We start from the raw sequence: 12,315 nt of genomic DNA on the forward strand, positions 1-12,315 counted from the left end.
GAATCTTTACATCGTACCCCAAGGAGGAATACAGACAGCAGCTTCTGAACTTTAACATTATTCTGCGCATCCTCAGATTCCCAAAGTTTCTGTCAGTTTCAATGTTATAACAGCAGTGTCAATACAACAGCAAAATCCATGTCATTTCTATGGATCTTCAACAATGCATGAGCTATGACCTCAAGGTGACTCTCCTGTTTTATAATTTTTAAGCAGGTACTGCTGCACATGCCTTGGGAATCTCAGACACAGATGTATAACATTGTACTTGTCCACACTGAAGAACATCTGTCATAACTGGGCCTATTCTCTCACTTTATCTAGACTGGGTTCAAAACTGAACATTCCAAATTGACGCATAAACAGAGAAATCAGGCCTGACAGAAAATTGGCCAAACTAAATTACCAGCATCCATCAGCTATTGGCTATAGAGAACAATGCAAACTAAAATCACAGAAGTCACAAAGATTCAGGGCATCAGTTAAAACCAGCCTGTGGGCTGTGTATTGGAGAACTATCAGACAGACTTTTTGGCACCTTGACTTCCAGTAACTGAACTGAAATTCAACCAAGACTGTTAGATAACATCTTCCAAACACACAACCAATTCCATCTTATAGGAAAAAAAAATCAGACATGAGAACATATCACCACCTGCAAGTTTCCCTCCAAGCCACTCACCATCCTGGCTTGGAAATATATTACCATTCCTTCACTGGGCCAAAATCCTGGAATTCCCCCTCTAAAGACATTGTGGGTTAAGCTACAGCACAAGGACTGCTGTTGTGCAAGAAGGCAGCTCACCACCATCTTTTCCAGGTCAAAGGACATGAAATAAAAGCTGACCAGCCAGCAGTGCACCGTCCCACGAGTGAACAGAAAACTGCCTTCGGATGTGAACTTTACGCGTCTCCAACATGGCAACGAAGAGTGTTGATATGACCACATTGGATGCTTTCAACCCTACTCATATCCCTATTGGCCAAAAGGCCACAGAACATTCAGAAAGATCTGGGGAAAGGGAATAATAACATATCTCAAAGTTACCCCCTCAGGGAAGACCATGTGGCAACCCAAGAAGACCCAAGAGAAGATCCACCCTGATCTGAGAGACTCATCTTCATGGAAGAGAGCCAGTCAACACTAGAGAAGGAGATTCCAACAGCCCAACTCAAAAATGTGGATCGTTGTGGGCAATATCCTCAAACAGATAGAGCTGGAAAGAGAGACAATATTGTGGGAATTTGGGTAAGGCTCATATGATGTTTTTACTAAGATATATTTTGTTAGTAAAATCGAATAGAACTGCACACTCAATTCTATATCCCTTTGACTGCCTCACCGATGAGAGCATTTGGGTGAATTGCTTTTAATATAAAAACTGGTCAAAGTGTCCAAAGCCTGGACAACACAAGAAATCAACACCATGGAGAGCAGCTTCGATTAGTATCTTTGCTAGTGCAATTATTGTCCGCTCCATCACCATAATACCAGAGCTTCAAAAACTGTTTGTACAATAAGGGCAGGAATTCCCTGCCTTTACTTTGGGCATTCTCAGTCACCTGCCATAACTGTCATATAAAAGGGCAAAACATCGTGGGAACACTATCTTCTTCAAATCATGGAACATTGTGATTTGAACACACAATACTTGTTATTACTGGGTCAATATCCTATAATTCCTTTTCTTACAAGATCAGAGCAACACTATTCCCCGAGGACTACCATGGCTCATGATTACTTCCTTCAGGTTAGAGAAGCGTGATCACAATTTTTCAAAACTGTGCCAAGATTCCAACCCACTGTTTCCTAGTGGGCTATATGTAGCAAGCATACCATTTCCTTTCAACATCTATTTTTCAAACAACAATGACAATCAGCTAGCCTGCAATTCAAAGTCTTTCAAACTTCAAAAAACAGTTATGAATTACTGGCTCACAATATACTCAACATTTTCTTTTAGCACCCCAAAATAAGCACCATGTCCTTCAAGCCAATTAGCCTTGAATGCCTTAATTATGGCCAAAACCATTCTTAAACTTACCGCATTACTTCTCACCATAAGTCACAATATAGTACTATCTGTAAAAATGAAAATATGGCACATTAACAGCAATCATTTTCTGTTTCCAACAGAATTAACAGGTTTACCATTACCACAGTTCTACTACAGATGTTAAGATTCAAATATTTACCAGGTGCAACATAACCTAATGACTACTATCCTGCCTCTTTGTTGAAGCTATAAAGATGTTTACAAATATAACTTCATTCTTCCTTTTTGACGTCTCCATTTTTATCACAACAATGTTAACTTTTTCAGCTCTACTTGAGAATCATCATTGGGATCCAACCATGAGAGATATTCAAATCTGACTCCTCCAGGTAAACATGTTTTAAGTATTATCATTCATATAGAAGCATTTAGATACGTCCTTGCATCTCGCACATGGATTCCCTTGTATAAATTGCCTTGTTTCCTATGTTTCGAACTAGGTAGGACTTGTTTACAAACACTTTGGTCAGACTTCCAAAACATAGTATTTAATTAGGCTGAATAAAGCTCTTGGAAATAATATGCACTGTGTAAAATATCTTCACACACCATGTCCCACGCTAGATACTTTCCATCTTAGTTTCTTTATTTCCCTCTTAAGATCTTTGCTGCATGGATCCATGCTCACTTCTCCCATTATTCTCATTACGGGCAACAGAGATCAGGAGTCAATGCCACAACTTTCATCCTTGGTGGCTGCACTTCATGTACTACTCTTTTGTCCCTTCAACTTGTCATGACAATGGAGGTCTCTTTTTTGCATCTCAGTGGGACATCAACTAGCTTGAAATGGCCAATACCTCATTGACTGTCCTAATTTGTAAATCAATTACTGCTTATAAGTTGATTTTGAAGTGCTACCTTTTGCTGCTTTTCAAAGTTTAATATAAAAAGCAACTCAACACTTGATTCAATCCAAGTGTTAGCTTTATTGATCTAATATCATTCATGCCTCAGATTCAAGGTTCATTTTGGACTCTGGCATATTGTCTAAATTTCGACTCCAATGGAGTACTGAGTGAATGCAACATTGGTGCAAGTGCTATCTTTCAGAGGAGGTCCTAAATCAAGGCTCTCCAGGTTCTGATATGTATGGAATAGCAACTCTTCGAAAAGCTGGGACTTCTCATCGTATCCCAGACAACAATGTTCCCCTAAACAACTCAATCAAACATGGATTACTTAGTCAGTCATTGACTTGTTGTGTTAGGTATTGATTATGCACAAATTGGGTTGTGGATTTTCCAACCTAACACATGTCTGTTTAAAAAAAACACTGGCCATACTGCATTTGGAATGTCCTGAATACATGATGAAATTCAAGGTCTTTCTTTTAACTTAATATAGATTATAAATAAGAGAAGTGTGTATCAAGCTCAGGAACTTTTCTGTTATACAAATTTCAATTACAAAACTTCACCACCGCAGAAACAGTGTGTGTATATGTAACAATGATGTTGCTGAGCCTTATAAACATGAATGTCTGGGACTAATTAACCTCTGTAGAAGTTTTGTTTTGGGTGGGGGGGGGGTTGTAGGCCGGCAGTTGTTATCATGACCAATTTTTGTGTTCCTCAGCTGGAAGGAGGGCGGGAAGCAGAAACATAATACAGCTGCAAATCCTAACTGCCCTAGTGAAAAGTACATGTGCATGTATCAGCATTTTGGCTGCAGTATTCTTCAGTTTCACAGTGCAATATAGCCTGTTGACGCTTGGTTTGAGTTCACATACAAACAATGGTTACTTGGTTTTTGATGCTTTTGAAACTGTACTCCATCATCATTTTACAGATAGTCATATATTTTAAGAAAATCTGTAAAGATTTCTGAAAGCAAAAACATAACTATTAGATTAACACTAAATAGTGATTCTCACACCTAATGCTTTAGGCCTATTTTTAATTCCCCTTTCTACCTTCAGGTACATTAATATAGTACCAGAGTTACATGTTTACTAAATCCACAGGAAACTAAACAATTAGGTTCAAACACAACTGAGATTAACACCCAATCCAAACACATTCCTCCTATAGATTTCCTTCCTTCATTTTAGGTCCCACATTTTCTGTCTAAAATGGCAGGCAGTCAAGTTACTCTCACAGCTTAGACAATCTTGCCCTGTAACTAAAGGCTGAAAATGTTCAGAGTTACTGGGTTGCCTGCCCTCATTTTTTTTCTGCTTCACTGGAAGAAGTGTGTATGGTCCACTCAAAGCCTCTACCAAAGGTAAGTTGTAGCCAATCCTCCTCTTGTGGGAATTATTACTTCCCTCGTGGCTACATTCAAAGGCTAAATAGGCATTATAATTAAAGAGAAGGAATAATGTAATCTGTATAATTCTAACATTCAATTTTGAAATTGCTTCACAGCCTAAAATTTAAATTGTACTGGATTAAACATTGTTTTAAGAAAACTGACATGACATTGTACCATATTGTGCAAGCATACTTCATACAGAGTGAGATCAAATACAGAGATAATTACAGTTAAATGACTTGTGCCACTTTGGGATGCTTCATTTTTGGCCTGTGGACTCCACCAGTTTTACTGTCCAGTATACGGTCATTTCATTCCTCTGTGCAGTTCACTTTCATTACAAAAATAAGTAATTAATTTCGGGCAATTAAGTGGGCAATTAACAATGTAGCCAAAGAACTTCTGTACATCTGTCACTTTTCTGAAAGTAAAAGATATAATTTTAAAGCTTTGCACCTTAGTCTTCAATGTTTCAGCTTTCAGAAAACACAGGCAGCAAAATTCTGTAATCTAATAACATTAGCCCATAAGCTACAGTTTATGCTGTTGTTTTTGTTTTACAAACCTTAACGCAAGTAAATTGCTTTTCAAAATCCCGAATGCTACTCTGAAAACTCAGGAGGTAAAAAGAAATTTTGTTGGATTGGATTTTTTTTTCTAATGTGCTTAGCCCACAATGTAAGCATGATATTACTAGCAGGGCTCATGCAAGGCAGTGATCTAACTGTTCATGTAACTAAATATGGTAGACTCCTGCTGTAACATGTTACTTGGGAGTCAGCCAAATGGCTTGTTATAACAATGTGCATCCTACAGGCAGGGTGGTTGAAAAAGAAATGGGCTCAGTTAAGGAAAATGGAGTAAATCCTATGTAGAATTGTATAGCAATGTTAAATATTTGTTTAGCTCATTAACATAGTTAATATTAACAATTTTCTGCCAGCAATGTCAAATTGAAAAAGGTTTAAGCTGCAACTTTTCAGATTTTCATTCAGAAATGTAGACAGTGGGGGCATGCACATACTTAGTTTTCTACACTGCTTTACAAATATACAAGGCCTAGATATTGTATTTAGGTTCACAAATTAAAACATGCTGCACTCAGAGTCTCGCATGAAAAGAACGAGATACAAAAACACAAATTGAAAAGAAAGAAAGAAATAGGAGCAGGAGTCAGCCATTCAGCCCCTTAAAGCCTGTCCCATCTTTCAAACAGAATCATGGGTGATCTGCTCCAGGTCCTAACTTCTCTTTCTAGCCAGCTCAGCATCGCCATCAACTCTAATATTTCCAAAATATAGCTCCTCTTTACATTATTTTCAGTGATCTATCTTCCAAAACTCTTTTGGGGGATAGAATTCCAGATATTCACTATGCTCCAGGAGAAGAAAATCCTTTTCATTTCAGTATTAAATGAGTTACAGAATATCGGTGCATTATGGCGCCCTACTTTGGGATTTCACTGCTAGCGGATACGTCTTCCCAACATCTGTCCTGTACAGGCCCATCATTATCTTACATGTTTCAATACTATCAACCCTTGTTGTTCTAAACTCTAATGAATAAAAGCTTAAATGTTTAGCCCTTCTTAATAAGTCACCCACTTTATCCCAGGAAAGAGCCGAGTAAATCACTTTTGAACTGCCTCTAAACGCTAGTACATACTTCTTTAAATACCATGCACTTTGCTCCAGATGCGGACGCACCAACATCCTGTACAGCGTAAAGAGGTAGTAAGAGCTGAAGATGAGGAGTCAGAGTCAATACCGTGTGGAGCTGGAGGAACACAGCAGATCAGGCAGAATCACAGCAGGAAAATTGACGTTTCGGGTTTACACCGTCCATCATCATCCTGATGAAGGGTGTAAACCCGAAACATCGCCTTTCCTGCTCTACTGCTGCTGCCTGACCTGCTGTGTTCCTCTTGTACAGTGTAAAATGATTTCCTTATTTTTTTAAACTTCAAACTCCTAGGAACAAAGGTCAAAATTCTGTTTGTCGTTTTTAATTACCTGATGCACGAGTACCAACCATTTTCACCTCATGTGCAAGAACACTCAGGTCCCTTTTTGTGCATTTAAATAAGTCTGCCTTTTGATTCTTCTTACCAAAGCACATGACCTCTCATTTTCCCCGAAGTCCATCTGCTAAGCTTTTGTTCACTAACCTAGCATATCCAAATACCCCTGAAGATTTTTTATGACCTCACCACAACAAGCCCTGACACCTACTTTTGTACTGGCATCAACGTTGGATACATTACGTTCTGCCCCATCCAAGTCATTAATATAGATAGTAAATCATTGAAACCCAGGACCTGACTTTTCCATCCAATTTGCACAGCTGCTCCAGGGTCCACGCATGCAGATCAACGTGCCAATGCCATCCTCCCAGCACTAACTTCCTGCCATGCTTGGAACTCAAAGGTCTGTGGTTAACTGAGGTTGGCAAAGATAATATCTAAAGAAAAACTAAGGAAGGCAAAATAGCAAAACAACAGGCCAGAAGGATATGAAATTTTTAGATTCATCCTTCTCATGGAGTCATTCTATTTGATCAAAATGAACTTTTGCTGATCATTATGAATTATCTGCTTAAATGTCTGCTACTACTGATCCACTGACTTTCCCCTTAGTCTTTTTTCCCAATACACTTCAGACCATTCTCTCTTCATATCTCTGCAATCATTCTTATTTAAAATGAGGACACTGGTCTGAGACCAGAGCTGCTCTCCCTCAAACCGAATTTTCTAAACTCTACAATGATAAGTTTTAACAGATTTAATGAAATTGTCTGTGGCAGAATGTTAACTAATCTGTCTGCAGATCCGCACAATATTAGGATAGATTCAGAACTATGCTTTAACAAGCATATATTCAGAAAACAAAGTGAAAATCTTGCTCAGATTATGTAAAATTTGCCAAAAACCACACTGACTGCATTTTTTGGTAGGCATGTTTTATTGGCCATGAGCCTAATTCATTACTTTAGTCAGAATTTCAGAATCGTGGCTTGAACTATGAATCAAGATCAAATTTCACTTGGTGTACATTAATACAGTACATGTTTGAACTTTGTCATTACATGATTTTTCAGATGCTGAATTCCAAATATTGTTAAAAAAAGCAGTAACTTCATGAAATCAAGATTTTGTATATCATAGTAACTTGTGTACATGAATAGGCAAAGTACAGTAACTACCGTACAACTAGATGTGGAAGGCAGCTATTCTATGCAAATTGTAGAGTAGCAATTAAATTTTCTAATTTATTCTATTCATGCCATGGTGCCACACAGAATATTGATCTGTTGGCACAATATATTTCCTCAGGCTACAAGTCTTAAACTGCTTTTTGATTTACAATTCAAAATTAACTTTATAATGCTATCTCTGGAAATTATTTCCAGCAAGCAAGCTGTTGCATTTATGCAAAGAAATGGGGATTGAGGAGGTCGCAAACCAGGTAAAGAATGAGACAGGTTTGAAGAGTAAGGATATTATACCAACTCTCCACCCACAGGTATGTTCATATCATTCTTCAGTAATTACAATGCTAAACCTCCTAATAAGCATCTCCACTAGTAGAAGCATCTTCCCATGCAATCTAGTAAAATCCTTAACAATTTGAAATGGTCTACTGAATCTCCACTTAGCCCTCTGCTCTTAGATTGTCTAGTCTCTCAACAGAACTAAAGTTTCCCAACCCCAGTACAATTCAAGTAAATCTATTCTAATTTTATCACCCCAGAGGGGAGGTAAAGATTAAAGAATTAAAATGTGTTTTTTTTACATCAGAAAACGAACAGGATTAAGCTGCCTTATCTATTTGCATAACAAGTGACTTCCCAACTCTCAGTAACCAGTCAAAGAAAACATGAGGTATATAACTGGCCTATATTCCGAAGTGGTTTAATATTCTCAATATAGTGGAATAATTAAATTATTCTATATTATAATTAGACACCTAAGAGTTAACCAACTGAATCAGACAATTATTCTAATTTATTTCTATAAGTAATCGAACTCAGCTCCCTCAATTACTAGAAGTGACTTCATCTTGACATGCCTAAACTAATAGTTTACTCTGGATTAATGGTCCATATATAAGCAGATGATTCATAATGCTTTGAATACAAAAAAATTCCTTCTACTGACATTTATCATTTAATCTGTGCCTTATAATTTGAATTATTTGTTAATCCAAATTCAATTTATCCATGCAAATAGGACCGAATTAGTGAAATGCACTGCTTCATATGAATTCAATCTCATGACCAATATGAAGGGGATATGATGGAATCATCTGAGCACAGTGCACTGTCAAATAGAAAGTATTTGAGAAGATGGTTAGTTAGAAGTATACTATCAGCTACTAAACAATGAAGTAAAATACAAAAGCAAATGGAGAAAGTTGCAGCTCAAATAGTAACTCACTAATTGTATTAATCTATCTTCAGAATAAGACTGGAATAATGATTTATTGCCAGCAACATACTTCAGCCAAAGGAACAGGCTTGCACTTCAACTTGTCCTGAAGTCAAAAGCAAATTGATTCATCAAAAAAATTTAGAACTGACTATGTTCTTAGATCACTGTTTCAAAAACCACTGGTCTAAACTTACGGCAGGTTCTCCCAGAAAGAGCATTAATAATAATTTTAAAAATAAAATTCCTGAAATTATTTTTCATCATATGTCAGAAAACAGCTTTACAGTTGGTGTACCATTTACTTTTCACAAACTTCATTGATTAAAATTGCACAAGTAATAGGGAAACAAAACAAAATAGAGTTATCATAACTGAGGAATAAAGAACATTGCTGCTAATGATGAAAGCAAGCCACACCTCTCCATGTTTTTGCAGCACTGTTGCTTTCTGTTGTTGTTTTAAGGTACAGAAGAGAAAAAAAAATTCTCTCAACAGTTGATGCCTGCAGGATTCACACAGAAACGTGCCAAAGTTGATACTTTCAAGCTAACTTAAATAGCTGTGATCCTACCAGTGAATGTTGTTGTAATTCATAATATGAAACAAAACCACATGAAATGTCAGTGCAAAAGTGATTTCCATACACATGCTGTTTCAACATTTCTATTGGACATTCTACAGAAACAGATGCAGCATTTGGCTTGGGAGAACCTGAAAGTAGAATCATTGCAAATTGTTTTTTAGCATTATAATTTCATCTCTGCAGCAGTTGAAGAACCTGCAAGCAACATCTGAAGTCTCCCACACAGACACCAATAACTGGCTAAGGCAGAAGTCTTGTGTTGAGCATGTGAATTTGTTGAGTTGACTGCCCGATAGGCAAATTTTGAATCAATTTCAGTACCAGTACAAATTGTGAGAAACCGCTGATCAACATAGAAGTCAGTCCTGCTTTAGAGCACGATATTGTACTATTAGAAGTGGAACTGAGAAGAATAGATTCAAACGAACTGAATCCAGTAAACAGATCAAGGATCAGCCAAGCTTTCCAATTAATGAGTAAATTTTGACAACTTGAACTGGAGACTGAAATGAAGCCAAACATCCAGACGGCGCCTGTCTCGATAGAATTTCTTTTGTGGGAAGATGTACTGTTAATAGGAAACAAACTACATGCTTATAAATGAACTATAATTGCGCATGTAGTAGAGCACTCAAATTCCAATTGTGAACTGACATACGCCTTAATGTTTTAAGGCATTCCTAGTTACTCAGTGTGCAGTTACGATATTTAAAAAGCAAAATACTGCTTATGCTAGCAATCAAATAAGAAAATGCTTGAGAAACTCAGCATCTATTGAATAAGAGTTAACATTGCAAGTCTAATAATGACATTTTCCAGAACTAAAAGGAGACAGAACATGTTTTAGATTAGATTAGATTCTCTACAGTGTGGAAACAGGCCCTTCGGCCCAATAAGTCCACACCGACCCTTGCAGCATCCGACCCAGGCCCATCACCCTCACACACCCCTGAACACTACGGGCAATTTAGCATGGCCAATCCACCTAGCCTGCACATCTTTGGACTGTGGGAGGAAACTGGAGCACCCGGAGGAAACCCACGCAGACACGGGGAGAATGTGCAAACTCCACACAGACAGTTACGAGGCTGGAATCGAACCCGGGTCCCTGGCACTGTGAGGCTGCAGTGCTAACCACTGAGCCACCATGCCGCCCCTTTTTTTGGTTAATTAGTATTATAATTCTACCGTTAAAGGAAAAAAGTCAGTTCTTCATTCATTCTAACAAAAAAAGAATGAAATTGTGACAAACCTGTGCCATGTATTATTTCACATTCAATATGCTCATTTAGCAAATATTTTCAGCATCATCTACCTGAGTCACCAGCAGTTGCAGGAAAAGGAGGAGACTGGTGTGAAATTCAAATATGTTAAACAGCACAATTCAATGACAAATTAAGCTACAATCCTCTTCTTCAACTAGAAAGTCTGGGATTTTTTTTTTTAAATGCTATGTCTTCCTGCCCATAATTCTGCAACTGAATTAAGGTGATCCACAAACACCCATGTTTGGACTAACTGGCAGTTTTACTCAAAAATGCCACAAATATAACAAGAGGTATCAAGTCAAATTGTCATACTTATTCAATTGGGCAGTGACTGGAGTTATGGAAGACTATGGAAAGTTCTGTTCTGCTTGTAACCTATCATTACAGCATCAACTTGAGGTTGACACGGTGATGCCAAAATGGAATAGCATTCCATTTTATACTACTTCATATCTGTCACCTTGAGAAAAAAAACACCCTCAAAAATTAAAGTTTTAAACACTGATATCTTAAGCAGCATAACTTCAAAACATTTGCACATTTTACATGTGCAAACATCTACAGTATGAAACAATCCAATATTTAAAGACTTAAATATTAAAAGCTTATGAAAACTGAAAGTGGCTGGGAAAAAAAATTGTTTCATATTCTCGACATCTATGGCTAAACCCAGCTTATCATGGTTTGTTTAACCTGACTTGGTGCTTGCATGCAGCATTACCACATCTGGACATACGTTTGTTCTAACTGGTTGCTATGTTAGGACCATAGCAACACAACAACCAATGCCTATCAATTTTACTAGGCCACCAAAACCACTGCTGGCAGTGGCCCAGTAGCATAGTGGGATTGTATTAATGCGGGGACGGCTATGTTTGGAGTGTTAGAAACAAGAGAAAAAGAAACATTGAGATAAGTCTGAACTGTGTTTCTCAAGAAAAGCAGCCAGCGGTATGGTAAATCATTTGCCTTTTTGTCAATCATCATAATCACTCTAACATTAAGCTCAGAATACCAGTAACCTGCATTTGCACGTCAATTTTAACATATTAAACTGTCTCGAGGCATTTAAAAAAAGGAGCCTATGGAGAAAAATGGCACGCTGGTGTCTAAACTAGGTTTTGCTATTCAATTGTTTTTATGAAAGACATCTACTTTTTGGTAACAGGAAATCAATTATGACGTTTGACTGGAGTTTATCCTATATTTCAAGCCTGCATTTGTGTGTACTTCCTGTCTGCATCATTTAACCTTAGACAGTCATGTGATCAAACTTTTATTATTCATCGGCAGATGACATATTTGGCACATAGTTTATACTTTCAAGGCAGACTGTTTCAAACAGTTGCTCGAGGTGGCCATGTGCCACATCCCTTCCCTGCTTATATAGCAGACCACACCAACAAAAATCTCCAGTTATTTCCCCCAAGGAATTAGAGTTGCTGTAATAAATACTGATGCCAGCATGAAATGAATGTAAAATAACGGGAGTGTAGTATTCTTCCCTTAAATGTCTACAATAAAAAGATTCAAGACAGGGGAGGCTGTAAGCCTCTGCAAGTTGTAGTATATGTCAATGCATGTTTTTGTCTGATTCCTGCAACAACCACAACCTACACTGTTACCTGGTACTTCTAATTTACCAGTGCCATCTGATCTTAGTGCTTGCTAACGTAAATTTCACTACATTCATACTTCTCTTGGAAATCGAATGTAGCTTTC

At 37.6% G+C, this 12,315-nt stretch overlaps 1 protein-coding gene and 1 long non-coding RNA gene across 3 annotated transcripts in view; one reads left to right on the forward strand and one right to left on the reverse strand.

Annotated features, from left to right (window-relative positions):
- dpm1 (dolichyl-phosphate mannosyltransferase subunit 1, catalytic) overlaps positions 1-12,315 on the reverse strand; it is a 93,584-nt gene that overhangs the window by 66,338 nt on the left and 14,931 nt on the right. The window contains exon 1 of one of the 2 annotated variants that reach the window (XM_048550245.2): positions 2,046-2,065. The exons of the other annotated variant lie outside the window; for it this stretch is intronic. Coding sequence (XP_048406202.1) covers positions 2,046-2,050 — 5 coding nt within the window. The 5' untranslated portion in view covers positions 2,051-2,065. Of the gene's footprint in view, positions 1-2,045; positions 2,066-12,315 lie in introns of those variants that run through there. 2 annotated transcript variants of the gene reach the window in all.
- On the forward strand, positions 964-7,786 carry LOC125461449 (uncharacterized). Its single transcript, XR_007249498.1, has 3 exons — positions 964-1,249; positions 2,325-2,386; positions 7,722-7,786. It is a non-coding gene; the product is annotated as an uncharacterized LOC125461449 (long non-coding RNA).

This window comes from Stegostoma tigrinum, chromosome 19 (genome assembly GCF_030684315.1).
Source record: "Stegostoma tigrinum isolate sSteTig4 chromosome 19, sSteTig4.hap1, whole genome shotgun sequence".
Lineage (NCBI taxonomy): Eukaryota > Metazoa > Chordata > Chondrichthyes > Orectolobiformes > Stegostomatidae > Stegostoma > Stegostoma tigrinum.